The 27,534-nt window shown below is 40.5% G+C and overlaps 1 protein-coding gene across 27 annotated transcripts in view; it reads left to right on the top strand.

The window, feature by feature from the left end:
• The window catches only part of ptprd (protein tyrosine phosphatase receptor type D), a 578,649-nt gene that overhangs the window by 372,797 nt on the left and 178,318 nt on the right, over positions 1-27,534 (top strand). For 11 of the 27 annotated variants that reach the window (XM_033017983.1, XM_033017971.1, XM_033017991.1 and 8 more), the window contains exons 5-11: positions 6,677-6,865; positions 7,967-7,975; positions 8,564-8,581; positions 10,070-10,180; positions 11,458-11,469; positions 13,698-13,967; positions 14,382-14,963. In XM_033017983.1, coding sequence (XP_032873874.1) covers positions 6,677-6,865; positions 7,967-7,975; positions 8,564-8,581; positions 10,070-10,180; positions 11,458-11,469; positions 13,698-13,967; positions 14,382-14,963 — 1,191 coding nt within the window. The remainder of the gene's footprint in view (positions 1-6,676; positions 6,866-7,966; positions 7,976-8,563; positions 8,582-10,069; positions 10,181-11,457; positions 11,470-13,697; positions 13,968-14,381; positions 14,964-27,534) is intronic. The other 16 variants (XM_033017981.1, XM_033017990.1, XM_033017989.1 and 13 more) reach the window with 5 other exon arrangements.

Raw genomic sequence — 27,534 nt, 5'->3', positions numbered from 1 at the left:
AGGCCGAAGGGCCTGTTTCCATCGTGTATCTTTAAATTAATGTACATATTTCAATCATGCAACAGCATAGGCCTTTACTGCATGCTTTGTGCTTGGTTTATCAGCGTGACAGAGACAATGTGGGAGGGAGACTCAAGTCTGATTTCTTTACCCCTCAGGACTGTTAATTTGCTTGTGGTCAGTTCCACATTAAACAGCGCTGCTTTCAAATATTCTTTTAGTGTACTGGATTGTGCCTGACCCAATCTGCTACTGAGGTTCGCCTGCCATGGGTACTTCAATTCCATTTATATATTGTAGCTATGGAGCAGAGGTAGAGTTCCTGCTTTACAGCGCCAGAGACTTAGTTTCGATCTTGACTATGGGTGCTGTCTGTATGAAGTTTGCATGTGCTCCCCATGACCGCATGGGTTTTCTTTGGGTGCTCCGGTTTCCTCCCACACTCCAAAGATGTAGAGGTTTGTAGGTTAATTGGCTTTGGTAAAAATTGTAAATTATCCCTTGTGTGTAGGGTAGTGTTAGTGTATGGGGATCACTGATCGGCACGGACTCGGTGGGCCGAATGGCCTGTTTCTGCGCAGTCTCTCTAAACTAAACTAAACTAAACGTGGTTTTGAGGAAGGAGCTGCAGATGCTGGTTTAAACTGAAGATAGACACAAAATGCTGGAGCAGCTCAATGGGACAGGCAGCATCTCTGGAGAGAATGAATGGGTGACGTTTCAGGTTGAGACCCATCTCACGACTAAATATGGCCTGTCTCAACCAAGAAGTGAAGCAGAGCTGTTAGTGAGCAGTGGTTCTACCTCGGGCACAGAATCTGTTGCACTGTCTAATGAATTTTGATGGCTCAGGCAGCCAAAGGCTTTTTACACTCTTTGTGTACAAAGTATGTATTTGATTAGTGAAGGCATTTACGAACATTTGAGTGCATTTAATTAATTTAAAAAATGTTTTCACTGTACCTCTGTACAAGTGACAATAAACTAAACTAAACTTACTAACATCGCTCGCTCGTGTGTCAGACGACGTGTAGCTCGCTGTTGGCTTCTGTCGTCGTCCAACATGTTGACAGAATTGGTCGCCCGATGCATCACAGAGTGCATTGTGGCGTCGTTTGACGGATCGCCACGAGGAGGCTTCTGTCATGATCCCCACTTATTATCATTAATGCAGTATATTCATTTTTAAAAGGAGAAAACCTTTTGTTTTAAATGAATGGTGAGGGTTAAACCAGGGCGGCACGTTGGCACAGCGGTAGAGTTGCTGCTTAATAGTGTTTGCAGTGTCCGGGACCTGAGTTTGATCCCGAATACGGGTGCTGTCTGTACGGAGTTTGTATGTTCTCCACGTGAACATTTGGGTTTTCTCCGAGATATTCAGTTTCTTCCCACACTCCACAGACGTACAGGCGTGTAGGTTAATTGGCTTGGGTGCATGTGTAAATTGTCCCTCGTGTGTGTAGGATAGTGTTAATGTGTGGGGTGACGGCTGGTCGGAGCGGATTTGGTGGGCCCAAGGGCCTGTTTCCACGCTGAATCTCTAAACTAAATCAAATTAAATTAAACCTTTAAGATGAACAGGTCAGTCCTGGACATATCGGCCATGCTAATGTAACACTGAGGGGCCAGATACAAAGCGCATCCGATCCTTTGTCTCAGTGCGATACTGAACTGCCGCTGCATTCAGTGCTGAGTCCAGGAAGAGAGGGAGCTCAGCTGAACCAACAATTTACTTCTGCACTGCGGTTTAGAGGTTGGGAAGTCATTGATGAATAAATACAATTTCACATTAGCTTGTTCAAATCTTTCAAGATATTTTTAACTACCTGTTCCTGCAGCATAATAAGATAATAAACATGTACCATACAGTTACTGAACAAACTTTAAATTGCTTTCAATTCTAATAGTTTTGCTCTCCTTCTTTCACCTCCTGCCTCCTTGTAGTTTAGTTTTAGTTTAGTTTAGAGATACAACATGAAAACTAGCTCATCGGCTCACCAAGTCTGCACCAACCAGCGATCAGTCCGTTCACTAACAGTATCCTACACATTGGTGACAATTTAAAAATTTACTGAAGCCAATTAACTTACAAACTTGTATATCTGTGGAGTATGGCTGGAAACCGGATCACCCAGAAAAAGCCCACGCAGTCACAGGGAGAACGTACAAACTCTGTTCAGACAGTACCCAGAGTCAGCAAGGCAGCAACTTTACCACAACGCTACTCTGCTGCCCTAGCACAGGCACATGTTCTGTAATTCAACATCACCTCATTCCTGCCAATTATCAATTAAAGTAATGTCTAATGGGAGGAAATTGCTTCTACAAGGTCATTGCTGCCAACAGTGACAGACAAGCATTTAATGCTGCAAGGTTACTTTGACCCTTACCATGTGAGATGTTAATCCATTAATTTCAAAGATGGGTATTGGCCCATTAATTTCAAAGTGCCAGATACTCATCGCTCCCATGGCCTAATGCAAGTATCTTAGGATCCACTTATTTGTTTTACTGTTTTTTTGCATTTGTTCACCTTATTTAAACAGAATGGTAGAAATGAGCATAACAGCAGCTTCCATCCATATCATGCTTTAAACCTCAATAAAAAAGGTTGATGATTCTCCATTGGGATGTATGATTTAATTGCCCTGTCTCCGAGAGAAAGGTTTTGACCTAGAAATTCAGTTAAACTCTGCTTTCTTTTCAGGACCTCATATCTAAGCATTGTTTATCTCATTTTAGAATTCATTTCCGGATTGAATCTTGTAGCTACTGAACCGATTGATCTTATCTCTGGCGTAATGTTATAGATATCCTCAAAAATTCAGAGTATCATTTTGCTTTCTACTGGTAAAACTGTACCAGTCTGTCATTGGATAATCTTGCCACATGGTTTCCAAAATCCTTTCTCGTTTGCACAGTGGCTGAAACCTTTATTCATGTGGTTACTTGAATACTGAAATAAATATTTCACTGCAGCTGATCATGGCTCAGATGATAAACTTTCACAACTTTGTCAGAGGTTTATAGGTTCAAGTCCTGATTAAAATTCAAGGTAGAAAAAAATAGAAATGGTGTATAGTGCAGCACAAAGGGAGAGCTACACTTTCTGAAATGTTGTAAAGTCATACAGCACCGATACAGTCCCATCTAGCCCATGTTGACCATTAATCGCCCATTTACACCAGTCATAGAATGATTCAACTATACTGCACGGAAACCTGCCCTTAGGTTTAGATGTTTAGAGATACAGCGTGGTAACAGGCACTTCAGCCCATTAGTTCTATGTTATTCCACTTTTGCATCCTGCACACTGGGGACAATTTACAGAAGCCACTTAACCTACAAACCTGTAAGTCTTTGGAATATAGAAGAACTGGAGCATCCAGAAAAACTGATGCTGTCACACTGAGAATGTACAAACTCCATACAGACTGCACCCGTGGTCAGGCTCTAACCAGGATCTCTGACTCTGTAAAGCAGCAACTCTACCGTTGCGCCACTGTACCACCCCTAAACAAAGTTTACCTTGTTGATGCTAACCAAGTGACGTACTGTGCTAGACCCGTTTGACTGCATTTGGCGCATATCCCTCGCAAACCTTCCATTAAAATGTCTTTTAAAAGTTGTAATTGTATTCGCTTGCAGGAAGAAAAGTGTGATAGATGTTATTTGTGATTGGAACCTTGATTACACAAGACAATTACGCAAGGGCTTGCACAAGACTCAGAACTCGATCCCTTGCTCTCCCTGATATATATGAATGATTTAGGTGTAAGTTTAGGGGCGTGACTGAAGAACAAAAACCGGGTGTCTAATTGACCATGAGGGTGACAGCTCCATACGGCTGGAGAATAATCCAGTCACGTGGGCAATAAAATGCCAAATGGAATTTGATCCGGAGAAGTGAGAGGTGGTGACTTAGAAGAAACTGCAGATGCTTGTATCTTGAACAAAAGAAAAAGTGTTGGAGGATCTCAGTGGGTCAGGCAGCATGTGTGGAGGGGATGGACAGTCAACATTTTGGATCAGGATCCTGTCTCAGAATGTAATAATAGTATAATTCCTTTTCATATTGCTCCAGATGCCATAATATCATGACCTCAGGACTTCTTTCAGTCTGTGATTCGAAGGCTTAGTGAAGGTTAATAAATATGTAAATTGTTGAAAAAGGAGTTACTAATTCGCCATGAAACCTAATAACATCTTCAGACATCTCAGTAAAGCAATAGCCTAAATAAAACGTGTATTTGACATTTTTTACATCTTCTAAACACATTCAATTTCCCAGGTAGTTTAATTTGAGGTTGTTTTCTTTCTCAAAACAATCGAATCATGTCTCAAGATCAAGATGTTCTTTCTCTTTTGTTTTACACCAATAAATTAGCATTTTGTATAAATTTATAAATCGATAGCATCTCTGTTTATTTGATCATTTGGTTGCAGTGTAGGTTTAATATCACTGGAAGAGATCTGCAGGTAACTCAGGGAGAGTATGTGAGAGCCTTTTCGAGTAGACATCTTGCATTGCTTGTAGTTGACATAATATCAAAACAGAAAGAAACCATTCGGTTCATTGTGGGTTGCGCTGCAATGAACTATTTAATTAGTTCCATTCCAAATAATCTTGCAGATCCATCCTTTTTCAAGTATATATCCAGTTTAAAGTACATTTTAAGTTCTGTGTTTAAACACAAAATATTTTGTTTACTTACAAAATATGGAGGTGACAATTACAATGTTCACATTGAAACGCACTCCCACTTGAATACTGAGACCATGCTAAGGATGGACACAAAATGCTGGAGCAACTCAGCGGGACAGGCAGCATCTCTGGAGAAAAGGAATAGGTGACGTTTCTGGTCGAGACCCTTCTTCATGACCAAATGTCTGAAATGACCAAATTATCCTGGTTCAAGCGACTCTACTTCCTGAGAGGATTATGGAGATTCAGTATGTCAAAGAGGATTCTCTTGAACTTCTACAGGTGCACAGTAGAGAGCATACTCACTGGTTGCATCGTGGCCTGGTTCGACAACTTGAACGTCCAGGAGCGGAAAAGACTGCAAAAAGTTGAAAAAAACTGCCCAGGCCATCACCGACTCTGACCTCTCCACCATCGAAGGCATCTATCGTAGTCTCTGCCTTAAAAAGGCAGGCAACATCATCAAAGACCCACACCATCCTGGTCACACGCTCATCTCACCACTGCCATCGGGAAGATGGTACAGGAGCCTGAGAACTGTAACGTCCAGGTTCAGGAACAGCTTCTTCCCTACAGCCATCAGCCATATTAAACGCTACAACCTCATAAGCTATGAACTACAATAGACATTATTATTATTATTATTATTGCACTGTTATTGTTTTTTGTTCTTTTTTCTGAGTTTTTGTTATATTGTTTATTATGATTACATATTCTGTTGTGCTGCAGCAAGTAAGAATGTTATTGTTCTATCTGGGACATGACAATAAAACACTCTTGACTTGACTTGACTTGACTTCTTCTCTTCATTCATCAGGTTCTTGTATCACCCTGCACAACCCTAAACCACAACCCTAGCTCAGCATCAAACTAGTAAGGGCTTCAAGATCTCACTGTATACTGCAGCTTGCAGTCTAGTCACCGATTAAAACTGATAATATATTGTGTTATTGTTTAGGTATGTTTAATTGTTATATTGTGTAAAGCTACAACAAAAGTAAGATTTCCATTGTTCTGGTGCCAGTGAATATGACAATTAAACACTATTAACTTACCAGGCCACGACAAGAAACTTGCAGTGACTTGGAGGTCCGAGGTGGGCGTCATCAATATACGTGTGGGATTTAACCCTCCCATCTTTGGATGTGGTCCCAGGAAGGAGACTGTAGATGGCAATTTGGAAGAGACTGAACAATAATCCTTGAGAGCTCAGCAGTTAGTAATGCAGAACATGTGTCCATTAGAATGGACTCAAGTCAGGGCAGTCTCGCACACCTGGGGGAGAGGTTTCGGAGGTGGAGCATGGGCAATGATGAGAAGATGACCTTGGGCTCTGAGACTGTCCATCCTTTGGACAGCTGTAACTGGGACAACAGAGCTGGGCCGGTGGATTTAAACTGTTTCTGTGAGATAACCAGCTGGGAAAAAAAACCTGATTAAATTCATTCAGGTTTAACGGCTAAATATCCATACATATTAATTAAAACATTTTATAATTGTTTGATGGCTACTTGTGTAATAATATTAATTACTATATTCAGCAGTATTGAAATCAAAATTATTTTTCTGTGTATAGAACCAATGTGTATGGATTCAATCAGAATCATTAATGTAATGAGTAGAAAACTTGATTGTCTATATATACCCGCTGCAACTTGCTTTGCGGTTTTACATCGGCACACATTATTTATCTTTGGAGTAGTATTAAATGTTATGAGTCTAAGTGAAAGGGTGGGTGCACAGGGTAAGGGACTGATCACCCATGATCATATTGAATGGCGGTGCTAGCTCTTGCACCTATTTTCTATGTTTTCGATGATGTTGCTCATCAGCTAATTTTGCTGTGTGGATGATTCAAGAACTGAACTGAGGTTCTATTATTCTCCACTGGCTTGATCTCGTTGGCGGCCTCGTGAAAAAACGTTTTAACTGATTTCCTCCATGTGTTTCCACTGCTGTCCTTTCTTTCAGAGGATCAGCTTCCTGTAGGTTATCCCACGATAGACATGGGCCCTCAGTTGAAGGTGGTTGAGCGAACACGCACAGCCACCATGCTGTGTGCGGCAAGTGGTAATCCAGACCCTGAAATTACATGGTTCAAAGACTTCCTGCCTGTTGATACAAGCAGTACTAATGGACGCATCAAACAGCTACGGTCAGGTAGGGTCTTGTTTCTGTTTCTGTTATCACGTGGTAGATTGTTTTCTAGGTAATTTTTTATTTCCGATCTTTTTTACGTGTACTTTGGTGTATTGTTCGTGTCTGTGATGTTGCCATAGCTTGCTCCAGTGTCTGTGTGTGCAGCTTCTGTTAATTCCATATTGCTCACTGCTGTGACCGTATTTTTGATGTTTTTTTAAAACTGCTTTCAGCAGTACTTAACAGATCCATTTTTCTCTTTCTGTTTCCTTTATTCTTTTTTTTAACTGATTAAGTTGGAAAACATTGGGCTTCATTCAGAATTGCAAGGAGAACCAAATGGTTTTAAATCTTTTAAAACCAATCTTCAGACTAAAAAACTAAAATTAACAAACTGTATTTTGTTCTATCTTCTCTGCATTTTTAACCTAACAAAATATAGATGGTTGTTTTGTTCCATTTCATTGACAAAGTGTACAGTACTTTTTTCCATTTCTGGATGTACAATGGGATCTTTGGAACTGACTAAAGTTGGTGTTTGATTTTTGATTCTGAAGCATTTTCCTTTTAGCCACAGTAGTGTATGTGCACTAAAGCCTTCCAGACTAAATATCAGGATCTACAGAAGCCTGCTTTTCATGTAGACTTTAGCTTTTTCTGCTACCTTTGACCATGGCACTCCTTTTGAAACCCTTTAATATTCTTTACCTGCATTCCCGAGTTTCTTATTTTGCTGTAGCAAGTAGATGAGCTTTATCTGATCCTAAATTTATTAAGTAACGTGCTGAAACATTTGCTAGTGGCCACTGGTAGTCTGTAATAACCTGTTTACATTCACGTTAGTAACTATAACTTTCTATACTGAGATGTTTTGAACACATGTGTTCCAGGATTCTCAGCTTTGACCTGTCCTGTGATGTTTAAGTCGTCTTGTTAACTGCCTCTTTGCTTGTTGTCGGCAGAATTGTGTAAATTAACCTGTTAATGTGAATTTAGATTAATTTTCACCTGTCAAGTAGATTATATAGTTTTAAAGCTTTAATTCTGAAAACTTGTGCCAAATTATAAGGAATATAATAATATTTTTATGCTGTCTTTCTTCTTTCCGTATTAAATCTCCAGAATCCTTTGGTAAGTGCTTAGTTCTGAAGCGCACTTCACCCCCACTAATTTTCCATGTTCAGATTAAAATGCATGGCATGCATTTTACTAACAGTTAGTGTAGTCACTGGATCTCTTCGTAGTGGCACACACTTCCACAAAAAAAAGTTCTATCAGCTGTAAGATACACCTGTCTAAAAAAAATCGATACACAAACTTCACTTAGATGTAGTTGAGTAGATGACATAATCCAACCTAAATGGTAGTATTTATATCCGCCAAGCCTACAGTGTTTACGATATTTGCTTAAACAGTTATAAATATGTTAAGGGTTCAAGTCTGTCAAACATGTGACCAATCTCCTAAGAATTCACAGTCAATTTCTGCTCTGGTAGCAACAATGTCGCCGAAAGTGGACATTGTTTTTATGGTACAACTTGCTTTACTAACCTTATACTATCTAATATTATCCTGTTTACCAATACAGTAATTCAGCTTCTTTCTAGACCTTTATTCTGTAAATCTAATTTGATTTTATCTTCCAAAGCCCTAGCCTCCTTCTTCTCGTACTAATGCTTCTTCTTTCTAATCTTATTTGCATTCATATTATCCACCCAGGTGGTACGCCAATACGAGGTAAGAATGCTGAACTAACGTTCACAGAATTGATCCTTCTCATTTCTTCTGTCCTTTCATACCTCTCATGTTTGTCACGTAAAGATGTCCATTCTTTCCTGTTTTGCTTTGTCCACTTTGTTTTCTGTTCAATGATGTTCCTGTTGTGTCTGTTTTATTTGCTTTGGATGTAAAGGATTTTATTTTTGATATGCTTAGATACTGCATATCATTGTCCTTTGTCCATATTCAGTCACAGCGTATAATTTGTCCCTCTTTTTGTACTATTACAAACTCAGGGTAACCCCCCTTCCCTTTCTCAAACATTACCTGCATAGCTGTACTTGATCTTGAGCGTGAGATCACGTGAAGTGTGGAGCATCTGCAAAAGACCTGGAATAATTATTTTTTTTGTCACCTTTTTACCCTCCCTTCAAGGACTGAGATTTGTCATTTTTCTTCACTTTTTCTTTTTCCCTTCTTCAAACCAGCACTTTTCACACTTTCCTTATCCAGATACACTTTTTTTTTCTTTTCAAAAAACTTTTTCACGGATTTGCGAGTTCGAGTTTTTCAAGCAACCAACTTCTTCAAGACTCACAAGCCGGAGGCACCCTGTGAACATTTTGATGTGCGGTGAAGATGGCAGCGCTGGGCTTTTTTTTTCCTTTTTAAGCGTAAGCTCAGTCAATAATTTTGGATATTTTGTCTTGCATTTTGTGGGCAGACACTCAAATACTAATCCCACTGGTGGATTTTTTCGTGTCTTGGGGCCCAATCGGGTCGACGCCAGAGGTTGGTTTCTCTTTCCAATTGACTTGGGCCACCATTTTACAATGAGACGAAGTGTGAATTTTTCTTTACTGATCCAATTTACTCTTATGTATTTTTATTTTTCAGCAAAAGGGTCTGAAAGATTGTAAGTTGCACCATAATTACATTTATGTCCTACAAGGTTGCATGTATAGCAAGAGTTACTTTTTAAAAGGTCTTTTGAAACGGTATTTTGAGAGATTATGCCTAACTAACCAAAATTCTTTTTTTCACTTTGAGCAGCTTTTTGTGTTTTTGCTGCACATTTTTGGCTGAAGAAAATGTTTCTTGAGAAACGTCTGCCTTTTTCAACAATTTTGAATCTTTGTGGTGACTTTTTTAACATTAACTCTTTTACTTTATACAAAAGCCATGCTCCTTTGAAGCAATCTCGCCCATCCATTGACCAGTGAATTGCCCAGAGCAGGATTTCGTTGTGAAAAGTCATTTAAAAAAAAACAAAAACATTCTCCTGCTGGTTTTAATGGTGTGAAATCCGTCCTTCACTAACTTACCCATCACATCCACTCTGTCTGTTCACCTTAGCAAAGCGATGACTCGACGCTGAATGGAGCTTCGCACACAAGTCCTTTCATGATGTTGAAAGGATTTGAATGAGTGAATAAAGAAGCTGAATTGGCAAGGCATTCTCTAACAGGTTTCTGTGCACATTTTTGTTTTCTCTCTACCATGCAGGTGCCCTCCAAATCGAGAACAGCGAAGAGTCGGACCAAGGGAAATATGAGTGCGTGGCAACAAACAGTGCTGGTACACGTTATTCTGCCCCTGCCAATCTATATGTGAGAGGTAGGGAACAATAACACCCTGGCATCCACTATTCACAAAGGATCAGGGCATTGGGAGCATTTCTAAATAAATGTAAATAGCTATTGCACTAGATAACAGAAGGACTAAGTAGTGGAAAAAAAATACAATTAGAAGTTGCATTGAGTTAAAAAGCAACGCACTTGAGCCCAATCTATCCCGTGAGTTGGGTTTGTAAGTATATATATTTTTTATATTTTTACTTATTTTTTCTCGTATTAATTTTAAATCTGTGCTTTATATTTATGTTATTTTGATAAGTTTGTTTCAGTTAACTTGATTGCTTGGTGTGCTACTAATCATTAATAATTAATTCCAAGCACTGGGGATATGTGTGTGAATGCACTTAAATCGTGAGGTGCATGGGGTGGAGAGACTGTGTGTAGACACTAGCTTCCTGACTAAACATCAGCAGAACACAATTGATTCTTTTTTCTTTTCCTTCGTGATAAACTACAGAGAAACCTGCAAACCCCTGGCACTCCAGTAATGAACTGAGTTTGGAAGCTGTCTTGTTTTCACCCTGAATTATCTCAAGAAAGAGAGAGTGTAGCGCAATGAAAGAATGTGACTTTATGTACCCTGTACACTTATGTAAACTGTACACTCACGTCCAATCTGTTCACTTTCATCCTGGGCATCTCTCTGCTTACAGCTTGGGGCAGATCCATGTTGAATCCCAGAAAACACTTTTTTTTTGCAGTTATTTTCTTCTTGACTGGTATACCTGAAAATTATTTAGCAGATAATTTTAAAACTATATGATTCCATTACCATGTGGATGATGAAAAATTCAGAATGAATGTAACAGCTTTAAGCTCATTACTGCAGTGTTGGTGCTCCCTGCTAAAACTAGCTTCTTCTTGGATTACTTCCCCACTGCTTTTTTTTCTTTTTCCTTTTCTGCCTTGAACAAGTGGAGGGTTTTATGATTGCAAACTATCCAGAAAGCCAAGTGATCTTGACTTATCAACAATGGCATAAACCCTCTATAGCATTAGGGAGGTTAAATTATTTGTTTCATCAAATGGACTGAAAATATCAATATGATGGTATTTGTAGTTAGTGGGCACCATCTTAAAGTCAAACAAATGGTGATTTATTAAAGTCGAGGCAGGAAGGCTTGATCAGAGCTAGATAACATGTACTAGTAGCAGTTGAAAGCCTTTATATGGCCTTTTTACTCTCTCTGTGTTTCCCTTGTTTTTCTCCTTTCCTCATTTCATTGTGTTCTGCATCAAACCCCCTACATCCCTCAGAGCTGCGAGAAGGTTGGTGTGTTTTTTACTTTTTACCCACCTTAAGCAATATTGATTGAAATAACAAAACAAAAAAAATTCTGAAATGAATGTAGCTGCATTGTGGCCTTTGATTAATGTTATGTCTTATATGAAGCTTTTTGTTTTGGCTGTTGGTGCTTGTGAGCTAATGACATCAAACAGAGGTGCATGTTGGATGGTGATGTGCATTGGGATGCATGGCCAGCTGTGACCTGCTAAATTGGTCAGTGTTCCTGCTCTTTGATTCTCACTGATGCCTGTTGCTCAGGGAGACCTACTAAATATGGAGGGTTGTGCTTCCTAGTACAAAGCTTTCCAAAGCATGAGTAAAATATACCTCTTCTGGTTCAGTTTCTGTTTTCCAAGGAAAAGAATTAAAGTGTCTCGTAATGCAAAATCTATATTAATATTGGCTGCTTCCTGCTTTTATTGTAGCACTGGACCAAGTGCAGACCCGTTGGGTCTGTTCCCCCAACGTGCGGTTGGGGGGGGGCGGCATGCGGCGTCATACACATTAACTACCCCCACACACACACTAACTACCCCCCCCCCCCGCATACACGCTAACTACCCCCCTTGTTAATATATTATTAATTTGCTCCTTTTACCCCATAATCGGCCTATCTACTTAAGCATAGCCCCCAACTCGCAGGCGCGTCTAGAGAGGGAGAGGGGTGGTGGGGGGTAGAGAGTGAGGGCAGAGAGAGGGAGGGGGGAGAGAGGGGTTAGGGAGAGGGAGGAGGGAGGGAGAGGGGGGGAGAGGGAGGGAGATGGAGGGAGGGGGGGGGGGAGAGGGAGAGAGAGGGAGGGAGAGGAGGGGGAGAGGGAGGGGAGGGAGGAGCCGTAGACCCACACACCCACAGAGTTTTAAAAGTATATAGATATTCTCTCTGTCTAAAGATTGCTTGCTCCTTTACCCATGCTACCAGCCATCATTGCTCACAAGGTCATAATGGGTCACTGCAAAAAATAGCCTTGCAGCACATTTTCTAAAACAGCTCGTGCATATTATAGAGTAAACCAATAGAGAATTACTGCAAATACTTTAACTGCACACTTATGTGCATAGGTTTCTTTTGAATATTTTGTCTGCTTTGAACTTTATTCTTGGCCTAGGCCTGTGGATTACAAGGCAGTCTCCAACTGAAATGGTGCCTGTGAAACCAAAATCGAAGGAACAGCACAGGCATTTAAGTAGAGCTTGTTGAATATACCAAGCAGGAGCACTGATAAAAAAAGCTTTATTAAACTTTGAGTCTTGTGTATGGTCCAGTCTTGTAAATGTGCTAATTATCTTATTGACTACATTACTTATTTGCAGTAACACTGAGTGCAAATAACCCAGTTATTGCATCTACTGTCTAATGTAAATGCATAGTTTGCTTTGAATGCTGTCAGTGAAACCTTGCTTCTTAAACTGGCTTTCCCTTCCCTGGATTTGTATAATATCACAATAGCAGCATATTCTAATATGCTCCTGCTCAGTTCCTTCCTATTTTTTTTCTCCTCCCACCCCACCCTATGGATCTTGGATTTTACATTCAATGTCTTTTTCAAAAAAAAATCATTTTGTTTCTATATTATGTTGTCCTTTTATAATTGTCTTCAGCATGGTGGTGAACTCCAGTCAACCAACCGTATGCTTGCTTGCATGACTTGACCCAGTTAAAGTAACAAGCTTTGCCTTGTTTTCAAATGTAACTATATGTTTATATGTTAGTGTGAGGTCTTGAGGCTGCATCCACTTTGACTGAGTCTGAAAGCAAATGAGTTGCACTTTCAATGTACTGTAGATGACGTGTACCAGGGGTCTGATGTGACAATGTGGTCAAGCACATTAACCCACATCAACTGGAAGTACGCAGCATTGAAGTTGGTTTTGTACTCAACTCAAGCATGGTGTTGATCCTCCAATTCTTTCTTCCGTGTGTATTTATTAATATATCTGTGCATGGTGTATGTGTAATGTTAGTCTGTAGTTTAGTCCAATGTGGGAAACTTATAGGTTTGATCTAAATTGATGTACAAATAGAACTGATGCAAACATAATTGAAAAATTCTATTAAAATATATTTTTTTACTGGTTTACGTTTAAAGTCAAATGTGTAATATAGTTCTGTGTTGGGACAGATGTTTTGTAGAATGCATGTCATGCTTTCAATGTGTGGAAAAAATGCTTGTTTTTGTACATGTTGGTACCTTTTTGTGTTTTGTTGCAGTTCGGCGTGTTCCACCAAGATTTTCTATCCCTCCGACAAGCCACGAGATTATGCCCGGTGGAAGTGTAAATATCACCTGCGTCGCCGTGGGCTCCCCAATGCCTTATGTGAAGTGGATGCTGGGTGCAGAAGACCTGACTCCTGAAGACGACATGCCGATCGGACGTAACGTTCTGGAGCTCAACAATGTCAGGGAGTCTGCCAATTACACCTGTGTGGCCATGTCGACACTCGGAGTTATAGAGGCATTTTCTGAAGTCACTGTTAAAGGTGAATAATATTTACAAAAACTACCATGGACCAGTAAATTTGCTAAAAGATGTTATATTTACATGATGCATGGCTTTTCCATGATCCATCATCCAATTTTGAATTGCATTCTTGGGATATTGGAGCAAAAATAATAAGTTTTAAAATGGTTAGATTAATTACGGCCATAAAATCACTAGATAGATCCTTGGTATCTTCAATCCAAACTATTTTCAAAATCGCACTCTTGTCATTTCCAATATATTCTGGTAAGACGTTACCAATCATTTTAATAATGGACATAGATAAGAAGGACATTTCATAATTAAATTTCCAATATTAAAGACTTTGGGGTGATTGTAACTGTGTCAATGCAAAGGTCACACATCTGCAGATCTATTTAAGGTTGTGCTTACATCATGCTTTTATCTGCAGCTTTGCCGAAACCTCCAGGCACTCCATTTGTAACTGAAACCACAGCAACGAGTGTCACATTGACTTGGGACTCAGGAAACCCAGAGCCTGTGGCTCACTATATCGTGCAGCACAAGCCCAAGCATTCAGAAGGGCCGTTTGAGGAGATCGATGGGGTAGCTACAACGAGATACAGTGTTGGAGGACTGAGCCCTTACTCAGATTATGAATTCAGAGTTATCGCGGTGAACAATATTGGTCAAGGGCCACCCAGCGAAGTGGTGGAGACGCGAACAGGTGAGCAGGCTCCTTCCAGCCCCCCTCAGTCTGTGCAGGCACGGATGCTGAGCACCACCACCATGTTGATTCAGTGGGAGGAGCCGGAGGAGGCCAATGGGCAGATCCGCGGATACAGAGTTTATTACACTATGGATCCCAACCAACACATTAACAACTGGCAGAAGCACAACGTTGATGACAGCATGCTGACAACAATTGCAAACCTCACCCCAGAGGCGACCTACACCGTACGTGTCCTGGCTTTCACTTCTGTTGGAGATGGACCACATTCACCTGAGATACAGGTTAAAACTCAGCAAGGAGGTGAGTCATCCACTTGCCCTAACTTGAGAAACTGTCTTCTAATTTCACACCAATTTTTCTCTTGTGCAATTATAAGATAGGTTTCTTCTCTATATGTTATTGGAAGATTTATTTGCTGACAAAACTTAGATTTTGTTCATGGTGCTCTGTTATCATAAGGTCATAAGGAATAGGTGTAGAATTAGGCCATTCGGCTCAGCAAGTCTACTCCGCCATTCAACCATGGCTGATCTATCTCTCCCTCCTAACCCCATTCTCCTGCCTTCTCCCCATAACCTCTGATACCTGTACTAATCAAGAATCTATCTATCTCTGCCTCAAAAATATCCACTAACTTGCCTCTACAGCCTTGACTACATCCAATGACTTGGCCTCTGTTGCAGCGAGAAATAAAGCCATGCAGTGGCTGATGTGTCTGGCAGTATTAACTTTTCAAAAATACACTCACCAGCTCTTCCTTTCACAGGGGAATTTCAGATTTTGACCATCTTCAGTTAGAAAAAGGCATAACAATTTTCCACCAAAACAAAAATCTTTGTGGCCTTTTGAAGTGAAGAGCATCATATTGACAACTAGATTGGAGAGTCTATGGTTAAAATGGAACAAGCTGGACTGCTGGTGATTTCCAAATCCTTATTGCAATTGACATGGACATGATTTGGAAAATTAATCCATGTGCAAGCAATGCAAGCTTATTTGTTATTAGAGTGAGCTAGAGAATAAAGGCGGAAATAATAATTCCATCTAAGATCAACATCGTAAACTGAGATCAGAATATATCGGATCTCTGTTGCACCCTCAAGAAAACAGTTCTTGGCAGAGTTAGCTCTCTCTCACTCCATGTATAATAGTTTCTTCTTATTGGTCTTATGTGTTTTTGTTGTCATTCATTACAACAATGTGGAGATATTGAGTGATTGTGCAACTGTCGAGTTATTTTGTGCTTTTTCTGACCTATGGCCAGTAGCGATTTATGATATATCTGCAAAAATAGAATCAGTTTGTTACCCTGGAACAACTTGTAGATCATTAGAGAAGTTGGACAACTGAGAGTTGAGGGTCTTGGCTAATGGACAGTGGTACAATGGATTGCAGTGCGTCCCTGTGAGTGTGTGTGGATTTGTTCCCATTTCTGTTGACGTAAATTATTGTAATGTGCGCATGATGACACTCCAAGCTGTTGAGACTAAGTTAAGGGAGTGTAAAATGGTGAGGTTGAGTAAAGAGATGGCAATGTAAGCAGATAGTTCCCTGAAGATGCTGAGTCTCAAGCTCTCATCCATATGTTTTAAAATATTTGCTGCTGTTGTGAGCTACTTCTGGAGATGTGGTACACTGCCCTTTGTAGGAAGAAGTGGCCTGTGGAGCAGTTCTACGATAAAGCTTTATTTATCCCCGGAGGGAAATTAGTCTGCCAACAGTCACATCACACAAGGTACACAAAAAACTTGAAATTAAAAGTGCAAAAAATAAAGAAAAATGCAAGCGACTGTTATCTGACTGCTGTGTGCACAGCGCCTTCACAGGAACAAATGAACAAACAAACAAACACAGACTTATCCCCTGGACAGAAGATTCTAAACTAGAGTTTCCCCCCCCCCTCCCCAACACTGGGTCCCCATTGTCTTCCCTGCCGCCCCCCCCTCCCACCCTCCCACCCTTCACGTTCCACCCCACCGTAGTTCTCGCTGCCGCCGAGGATCTATCTGCTGCCAAGGATCCCGCTGCCGCCAAAGCTCCCGCTCCGATGCTTTAGTTGTCGCTGAGGCCCCATCACCACCGAGGCTCCCGTTGCTGTCGAGGCTCAAGTTGCCACGAGGCTCCCATCGCCGCCGCCGCTGAGGCTCCTTCGATCCGGGCAGGCCTCGCCACCTGGCTTTTCTGCAGTCCCTTGGGAGGCCTGTGGGGTGAGTCGGGCCTACCGGGGCGCATTCTGGTCATCGGTCGTCGCCCGGTCATCGGCACCGCGATTGTTTGGCCAGTGGATCGGGCCCACGTGGCTCCTTGGGACACTCCCGCCGTGCGCGCGGCTCCCCGAGACACTCCCGCTGCACGTGCGGCTCCCCGGGACATGTGGAGGATAAGTTTAGAAGGATATAGGTCAATTGCAGGAAGTTTTGACTAGTATAGATGGGGCATGATGGTCAGCGTGGGCAAGTTGAGTTGAAGGGCCTGTTTCCATCCTCTATGATTCTATGACTCTTGCTGACAGTAGATATTTACAGTTGATTGGGATATAATACTGACTTTGCAAACTTTTATTTATGCAAGAAATCTGAGCAAATGACCTTCTGTCATTTATAGTCCCAGGAAGGTGAGGCAACTTCCACGATCTTTAGTTTATCAAATGAATAACGCAAAAAAAAAAATTGCAGATGTGCATTTCTCTGCTCCACTTGCAGACTTAACTGAAATGCATCCTGAGTGCCCAGGGGATCTGAGAGAAATGCAGACTGGTGCAGTATTCATTTCATAAGGCTTGTTTCCTCAATAGACATTGCATATCGGGTTACTGTACTCATTGTGCATGATGGGCCTGACGTGCCAAGAGCAGCCTGGCAAGTCACTAAGCCATTGACTTGAGGTTTTACATTGGGTATCAGATTCTAAAGTCAGCCATTTTAATCCATGTGTCATAAAAAACAAAACATCCACCAGAATAGATTTACATTTTGGAGAGGAAGTAAATGCAGTGTAAATCAATAGGGAAATGTTCAAACAAACAATACTGGGAGGTGAAGAATGCTGCCTCAACTTGTCAGGTGCCCCTGCTCCTTATAGGATAAATACCACACTGGCTCTCTGCAGAACTCTGCACTGATGCTGGTTTGGATTATGTCATATCAAACTGATGAAGCACTTGTCCATGTCCACTGTTGCAAATAGAGTTATGTTAATACTCCCAATTATTGCACATTACAGCATGATCTGCAGGACAGACTTCAATATTTGCTTCTTTATTTTACTTTTACAAGTTATTTAATGAGGACTACAGATAGATAGATAGATAGATAGATAGATAGATAGATAGATAGATAGATAGATAGATAGATAGATAGATAGATAGATAGATAGATAGATAGATAGATAGCCTTTTATTGTCATTCAGACCGAAGTCTGAACGAAATTGAAGCAGTCATACATACAATACAATACAATAAAAAACAACAATAAACACATATTAACATCCACCACAGTGAGTCCACCAAGCACCTCCTCACTGTGATGGAGGCAAAAGTCTTAGGGCTGCAGTCTCTTCCCTCCTCTTCTCCCTCTGCGCTGAGGCGATACCCCCGGGCGATGTTACAACTGGTAGGGATAGTTAATGAATGCAGCATTAAAATAAAATTAGATGTAAAACTGGTGCAATCTCATAGTGCATAGTAAAACCAATTATTGTGTCGTCCCAGAGCAAATAAAATTAAATGTTCATAGGTGACACGAGAAACAGCAGATACTAGTTTGCCAAAAAAAAGACAAAATGCTGGAGTAACTCAGCGGGTCAGGCAACATCTCTGAAGGACATCGATAGGCAACTTTTATAACTAAAGAAAACCCTTGCAAAAGTGAATGTTCAGAAAGAAAGACAAATTGCATTTGCCTAGCACCTTGAGACGAGTAAAAGCATTTTACAATCCGTGAAGGAGTTTTTTTTTAAAGTATGGTTACTGTGGTGCTGTCGGGAAATCTGTACATGGTGAAGTCTAGTTTGTTTTCACGCTGAGAAAAGCAGCCTGCGCTGAGATTGTTTGCACCCATCTGAGATTGGCAGACAACAGATCATTTTAACATCTTCTGCAAGGCAACACTTATGGTGTTGCAGATCTTCCTTAGCACTACAAGAGAGTCAGATTTTTCATGTATCATTAACCTCCTGTTGAAGAGAGATGAGAGCTACCTCTGAGACAAGGCTCGACAGCAGAACTATTTGATAAGGTATGTGACCTCTATAGTTGATTAAGCACCCTTGTTAAAGACAAGGAGCATTCTCAGAGACTTAAGTGCAATTTGCTGCATCTTCCAGTCAGCATCCTGAGTCATTGGTACTTTGAGAAGCAGTGCAAACCGTACAGTCGGTACTATACGTAGGTGTTTACCACATGTGATTGAGGTTGAATGAATAAACCAATGTTTCTCTCCATCTTTGTGATTGCATTTTGAATACCTGAACTGGATCATTCTTTCAATGTTCTAAGCTCTTGGGAGTACAACCTATGTTTATATAATCTATTCTCAAAATACAACCATTGAAGCCCTGTTTCCATCAAGAACAGGGCTATAATTCCAAGAGGCAATTCTTATTATTTTTTATGCTTGTGTAGGGATTATCCTGATTTTATACATGGACACATGAATCCCATGTTACTTAAAAGTTCCTTGAATCATAATGTTACTAAACGGGCTGTGGTATCGTTCTCAGAACAAAAATGGTTGACTCAGTCTCGACCATCCTGAACTCTCTTTGCCGTAATTTTGCCCTGTCCCTCAGTCCTCCATGCTCATATCCAAACAACCTGCTGCTCCTCCTGACTTTGTTGGGGACATCATTTTATAAAGTACATCAAAAGTGGTTTAAAACAGACGATCCCATCCAAAATCCTGCCAATCAGAAAATTAACTCTTCCAATTTCAGTCTCTGTCATAGATGTTCTTCCTTTGAAAAGGCACTAAGCATGCAATAGAATGACATATAGTGCATTGCATTTAGCACTTAGCTTCTGAAATTCAGTTCCATTGAAACCTCTGGACCTAATTTCAGATACCAATTTCAATGAGCACCTATTATGGCAACACACTTTTAGCCAGTGCCTCAGTGATGAATTCTTCTACCCCCGACAACTAATTAATGATCCCGCAAGCATTTCTAAATCTGAGTGTTTTCATTTTTTTGGCAATGATTTATTGAGGGGCATTGATTTTATGAAGGACATAATATGAGGGACATATATACACACTCTCCTATCTATCGTCCCAGTGACACCCCCTCCCCATCCACCCAATAGTTCAACCACACCCAACTGTACAAGACAAGTATGAACAATCCCACAGAAATGCTTCTTTTAAACGTCTGATATTTGTACTCAGTCACTCTGTCTCAGAAGATAAAATTATTCACTTTCTCTGGAATCAGTTCAACCCAAAGTCTTTCGGGGGTTGGGGGGGGGGGGGGGGGGATGCAGGGTGAGTAAAAAAACAAATGGAATTGTTATACATTCACATTGGAATCCACAGTGTACATCGGCGGGGATAAAGTCAGGCATGTGGTTTAGATCAAAAGTGCTGGAGTAACTCAGCGGGTCAGGCAGCATCTCTGGAGGACATGGATAGGCGATGTTTAAAATTGAGACCTGTTGCTCGACATAAATTCTGTGAGACCCTCACTCACTGCTCCCCCTCTGTACTTCCTGCCGTTTGCTGCCTGACCCGCTGTGTTACTCGGCACTTTGTGATCTGTGGAACATTCCCACATCCGCAGTTCTTTGAGTCTCCATTTTACTGTTGTACTGTGAAATCTCCTCAAGGTATGCCTACTTTGAAAATGTTCTCTCCTCTCTCCAACACGGGATTTGTGAGACCTTCTCTCGCTGCTCCCCCCTTGTGATACCTGCTGCTGTCTGACCTTCTGTCATTCCAGCATTTTGTGTTCTATACATTATTTCAGCCTCTGCAGCTCCCTGTGTCCCCAGACATGCAATGAATCTGTTGTCCTGTGCATGGTATGGGTTTGGAGCTTGCCTCATCCAACTATGGCCGCAGTGTCTTTAAGATATCTGCACAGGATCTGAGGCACAAAGCTTCATATGCTCATCTTCTCATGCCAGTGATATACTCTCCCGAGCATCAATTGGAATAATCTTCCATGTGCGCTGAAAGTCATCTTGCTGAAAGTAAGTGGCAGTTAAGATTCAGATTCTCTAGCTGGAACAGTCATCTGGAGTTTGTAGTTTTGCTGTCATTTCCAATTCATGTTTTGCCAGTTAATACATGAACAATTCTGAAAGTGGAAGATGAAATAAACCAGTATCTTCCGCTAAAAAAGGCAAGTTGGCATTTATTCCATTCCAAACATTCAACGTCTGAAAATGATTAGGGAAGACAATTGTTTTGAGAAATTTCGGGTTGGCACTTTTTCTGGCATTAAATGTACAGAGAGACAGGATCATATCTGCTGCCAATTAAAGCCACAGGCTCAGTTCTGAACAGTGATGGGAGTATTTGCAGAACCGGGATAAGCACATAATCCTACGAGGGATCTGAAAGGTGCTTGGATTATCAGACAGTGCTCTGCTTCATTGACGGTGGAATGGAAATCTATACAAAATTCAAAGGATTACCTGGTCTTCTCAACCATGTGCCCCTCAAGGAGCTGCAGAGCCCAATCTAGTTGGTGACCGACCCCTCCCAAAAAAGACCATGAGTTTTGAGCTACTGAACTGTAAAGTAGGCTCACTTTGGAACTCGCCTCTATGGAGCTGAGGGTTGACGCTAGTCCTGTGAGGCTGCAAAACATTATCTGTGACTGACATGGTCCACTCCAATGTCTCCGTGACGTAGCACCTACAACCATCAAGTTAATTTCTGGCAAGCTTACATGAATCTGCTGTGTTGTTTCTGGATTTTAGTATCAATGATATTGGCATTAATTCATGCTGTCATTAACAAGACAAAAACTCCAAGCAATTCTTCTTTTTCTGAGCCCTGCATGCATTCAGGTTGACTCTGCTGATGATGGGTGGGGGGAGGGGGGGGGGGTGGCTGTGGTGGATTTGAATGTTTGAATTTGAATGTGTCTTTTATGGGCCTTCATCAATGGATGGCGTGCATATAGTTTGGGAGTCATGCCACAAATGATTCTGGCATCCCTCATATTATTCAGAAAAGATTAAACTGTGTCCAAATGCTCCGCATGTATTCAATGTGAGGATGTGGTTATTCTGAAGATGAAAAAGTATTTTTGCTTTGGAAGAACATTGCATTGGAAACTGGTATATTCAGCAGACACATTGTCTTATTCATGCTGTTGAAGTTTTTTTTCATCTTTTTTATGAGAACCTCATGGAGCTCCATTCTCATATCTCTTTCATGTGTGGGTGCTCCAGCTGGCTGTCTTCTGAAGATGGCAGTCAGAGTAAGTGATAGGGTCTGGCCTAAGGTCCTAATCTGCTATAGTTTGATTGTTCTGATGGTTACCTCCTATGTAAAGACACCATCTTTTTTTCCAGGGGGCCCATATTCTCCTTTTATATTATCTAATTGAAGAAAGAAATAGTTGTCAACAGTAAGGAAGTCATTCAGCCCTTGAGGTGATGGTGGAGCTTCTCATCTTGCGGCTATTCCTGTATGAAGGTTGAGGAGCCTGGGAACCATAACCTCCTGATTCAAGAATAACATTTTCCCATCAATCATCAAGCTCTAGAATTACTCTTCACAACCCTACTTCAGCAATGAAATACTATAGACTTTCATAGGTTGCGGTCTGGTTATGTAGTATAACTCATGATTTATTGTGTCATTGTTTTGTGTATTTTTGTGTTGTTGCATTAATGTGTCTGTAAAGCTGCAGCAAGTAGAAATGTCATTCTTCTGCTTCTGGCGGAACTGACAATTAAACATTCTTGACAATTGAGATTGTTCAACTTTCAGCAAGATCCTGATAGATCTGCATTTTCACTTCACTGACCAGTTTTTGGAGTGTGTGTCTGATCATTTTTGCTTAACAAAATATTTATCAATCTCTGTCTCGGCATGATCAATGGGCAAAGGTTTTGGAAGAGCACCTCTGCTCTATATTGGAAGATGTGCCTACTAACATACTTTTCAACCACCCCTCTCCCCTTCCACCCACATCTCTCTCTGACTTTACCTTTCACTGCCACTTTTCTCCTTATATATTCCCCCTTTTGTCTCCCCCTTTATACTCTCACCCTTTTGTCTCCTTTTCAACTCGAACATTTGTTACCTACTGCACCCATCGGCCAGTCAACCCCCACCACCCCCCCCCCCCCACCCCACTTCCCTGCACCTGTATCCACCTATCACTTGCCAGGCTTTATTCTGTCCGACCTCTCTTTTCTAGTTTTCTCCCTCCTGAAGAAGGATCCCAACCTGAAACGCCGCTTGTCCATTTCCTCCACAGATGCAGAAGAACCCGCATAGTTCTTCCAGCACTTTAAAAAAAATCTTGACTCATAGTTGAAGGCTTAAACTTCACTTACAGTAGCAGCCTTACTCAGTCTTTCTGAGAATCAAACGCCTATCAGAGATTACATGACGCTGAGTGATTGTGTCCAGTGCGAGAATGATTTGATTTGGGTATTGACAAACCCCACCTATATTAATCACACATTACAACTTGCTTTAAAGCCTTTTTCCTCATTATAGGTAAACACTTGCAGAATTACTGGCTACGCATGCACCGTGAATACAATTACCATGAATATTGTTGACAGAGTGCCTCCTGTAGATAATCCCAGTCTGATCTAGATGATTTAATTTAGTCTTCAGATTGTTCAGGCTGCAAGCCAGCAAGCTGGTGGCGAGAATGTGTATTCACAATTATGGAGAGAGCAGGGCTGAAAGAGAATCTATATAAGGGACTTTTATTCTCCTTAAATAACAGAGGGCATCTCACGGCATTGTGTGAGATATTGGGAGAGCGACCAGTACTGCAATATGTTTAAGATTAGGAACCCAGCAAAAGGTTTTTTTTTGTTAGATTCACAGAGGAAGTTATCTGACCTGGCGCTGGTAGTTCTGCGAGTAGATGAGTTGGGGCTAGAAATTCTATCACAAAACACAATAAGCTGTGTGATGGAATTATTTTTCCTTTGCGTTTGTGCATCATGTGGTGGTTGAGCCAGGTCCTCTGTGCACTGTGTGCACACAGACACAGGGAAAGCTCAGCATGCAGGGTAGTACTGAGTGTTGTGTCAGATAGCACAAAGTTCGGGCACATTGAAAAAGCGGGCAAATAGCACTAGTATTGATCTTTAACAGAGACTTAAAGCTTGAAGACCTAAACCATCCAATTATGATTTTGTTCATTTAGTGCTCTTCATTTGTGCATATTCTGAACTACAAAAATGTCTGAAATGTCGTCACTTCTGGCTCCGCCCTAGGTTTTTCTTCTTCCAGTATCATGAACTATTAGGCTTCAAGAAATTAACCCAATACATTCCACATGATTTTTACAAGCAATATGGATAAAGTTATTAACTTACTTTCATGGAATGTGAATGGCATGAATCATCCCATTAAGAGGAAAAAGTTCTTCACAGACTAAATGCTCAGATTATCTTTGTTCAGGAAACTCATGTAAGGCAAGATGACAATCAATGGTTCTTCAAGTTTAAGAGAGAACAGCAGTTTCTTTCAAATTCACAGGCTAAGGTGAAAGGAGTCTCTATTTTTATTGACTCCTCAATTCCGTTTGTTCACCATCAAACAATTTCTGATCCATATGGCAGATTATTGGTGATTACCGGTGTTCTTTATAGGCAAAAAGTCACTATGGTGAATGTCAGCGCTCCAAATATTGATCACGCTGAGATTTTTAAACGTTAATTGCATCCTTTCCTAATTTAAATGAACACTTTTTAATAATGGGTGGAGATTTCAATTGCTGTCTGAATCCCTCGATTGACAGGTCAACATCTGATCATGTGCTTCCAAATAAATCAGCTATTTTTTTGGACTAAATGATTTTATTTTATCGAGTCCTATTTTATCCAATTTTCTCTTCCAACCATCTAGTACTGATCAAGTCTTTTTGTTATGGAAGAGGAAGGGATTAGTAGCTTTTCGTGATTTGTTTTTGGAGGGTTGTTTTATCTATCGAACAACTCTCCAATAAATATAACTTACCTTATTCACACTTTTTTAGATATTTACAAATCAGACATTTTTTGAAGGCTACTCTACCCCTTTTTCCGCTACCACATCAATCCAAATTTTTTTTTACAGTTCAACCATTATTAGAAAGGATTAATGACGACTATTTATGTTGATTTTGAAATTACAAATAGATACATTTGATAAAATTAAGAATGACGGAAAGAGAACTCCAAATTTCTTTATCTATAGAGAAATGGGAGAGGATTCTTCAATTAGTTAATACCTCTTCAATGTGTGCAAGACACGCTTTGATACAATTCAAGGTGGTTCACAGAGTTCATATGTCAAAAGATAAATTAGCTCGTTTTTATGGTCATATAAATCCTACCTGTGACAGATGTAACTCTGAAGTGGCCTCACTGACCCATATGTTTTGGTCCTGCCCTCTTTTGGAAAAATATTGGAAATAAATTTTTGATACTATTTCAGTAGTCTTTGGTATAGATTTACAACCCCATCCTATTACTGCAATTTTTGGGCTACCAATGTTAGATTCTATTTATTTGTCCCACTCCGCCCATCGGTTGATTGCTTTTACCACATTAATCGCCAGAAGATCTATTTTATTTAAATGGAAAGACTCCAACCCTCCGACCACACTCCAGTGGTACACTGAAACGATATCATGGTTAAATTTAGAAAAAATCAGGAGTGAACCCTTGGTTAAATTTGATAAGACTTGGGGAAAATTTATTGAACACTTTCATACAACATAAATTGCTCCCTCTTTAACCGTTATAAAAATTATTTTACCTCTATAGGGTGGAACGGACTTGACGACAAACAGACTTAAATTGGTGAAATTCTCAGTTCAGATTCTTTTGCTTTGCTTTGTTTTTTTATTTATTTTATTTTTATTCTTATTTTATTATTACATTTTTTTTTTTTTAGTTTAGGGGGGTTTTGTTTTTTCCTTTTTTCTTTTTCTTTTTGTCTTTTTATCTTTGTGGTTTTAAAGATTTAACTATACTTACATAGAGACCGGGAGGTCTATATTCATTGTGTATTTTGACATTGGTCTCATATTAGGTTATACCTGTTATTAATGTAATCCTGATCCCCATGTATCTATACCATTGTTATGTTTATCATTATTCTTTTTGCTCTGTTTTTTATGTTTTATTTTTGTTTTTTGGGGAAAAAAAACAATAAAAAGATTTTAAAAGAAAGAAATCTGAATATTATAGAGAGCATAATTTTACGCTGTGTTTTGGAGACAGGTGTAATTCTTTACTGAAAAGTGGGCTGGTGGTGTCAGTGAATGGTGACTCTGATTATGACCGCGTGGTTAAGCTATTGTCGTTCTCTGCTGTTTGCATCCAAAAAGACTTAAATTGGGTGCGGGCTTATATATAAAGTCTCCATAATTTAGCATCACTGATAGAGCTTAAAATTGTGATTCCACATATGTTACTCTAGATTATTGTACCCATCTTTGCGCGAAATGTCATCTTCTGAGTTTGGAACTTTGGTAGTATTTAATGCTAATAGAAAATACACTATGTTTGTATAAGTACTATATGTGCTCATCAGTTTGCACATTGCTAATGGGTTTTTTTTAGCTCTGAATTGTCTTCATTCATTGTAGTGGCAAAATACCTCTTCCAGGTAGATATCTAGGGCTGTTTCATTCATGTCTTGGAAGGGTGGCAATGGGGTAATTTGACATCTTCGGTGCTTTCGTTCATTTATGTTTTACTTTTTCCTTCTATTTCCTCCAATTTCTTAGAAATGGTAAATGGGAACAAAATGAATAGGGGTTGGTTACATGCCCCTTCCAATCTGCTCCATTCAGTAAGATCATGGATGGTTGTATCTTGTTCACAGTCCCACTTTCCTGTCTGTTCGCAATAAAACCTTTACACTAAAAGTATGTTTATCTTGGCCTTCAACATATTCAATGCTTCAGCTTCCGCAGCCTTCTGCTCAAAGAATTCCAAGTATTTACAAATCTTTGAAAGAAGAAATTCTTCATTTCTTCCTTCTTAAAGGGTGGCCTCTTACTCTGAATTCAGGCCCCTGGTTTTGGGTTTCAGATGAGGGAAAAATTCTTCTCAGTATCAACCTTGTCAAGAGCCTCAGTACTGCATACAGGGACTCCCCGACTTACATAGTGGTTGACATACGTAAACTCCTAATTACATAAGCAATTCTTTTGACCCCACGGCTTTATTTCTGAGTTGCACATCTCAGTAGTCTTGGTAGCAGTGAGCTACTGCGCATGCGGCCATTTCCACAAGCCAGGCAGCTGTTCTTGTGGATGGTCCCAGGTGGTCACCATGTCAGAGCTCCCATATGGTCTCCGTGTTGGAGCTCACATGTGGTCTCCGCAGCAGAGCTCTCATGTGGTCTCCAAGTCCGAGCTCCCACGTGGTCTCCATATTTGTGTTCCCACATGGTCTCCAAGTCGGAGATCCCATGCAGTCTCCATTTTGGAGATCCCATGTGGTCTCCAAGTCGAAGATCCCATGTTGTCTCCGTGTCAATTTGTGTGTGTGCAGTAGCACTTCCATTTCTGCACTTGCATAACATCTGACTTAAGCGAGAGTCCGCAGGACGTGACCCTGACGTAAGTCGAGGAGCATTTATAAGTTTCATTAAGATCACAACTCATTATTCCAAACTCCAGTGACTGTAAACCCAACCTCTATAGTCAACCCCGAGGAATTACCGATTG

Source organism: Amblyraja radiata, chromosome 3 (assembly GCF_010909765.2).
Source record: "Amblyraja radiata isolate CabotCenter1 chromosome 3, sAmbRad1.1.pri, whole genome shotgun sequence".
NCBI lineage: Eukaryota > Metazoa > Chordata > Chondrichthyes > Rajiformes > Rajidae > Amblyraja > Amblyraja radiata.
The sequence above is the reverse complement of the archived record's forward strand: the minus strand, read 5'-3'. Positions and strand labels throughout refer to the sequence as shown.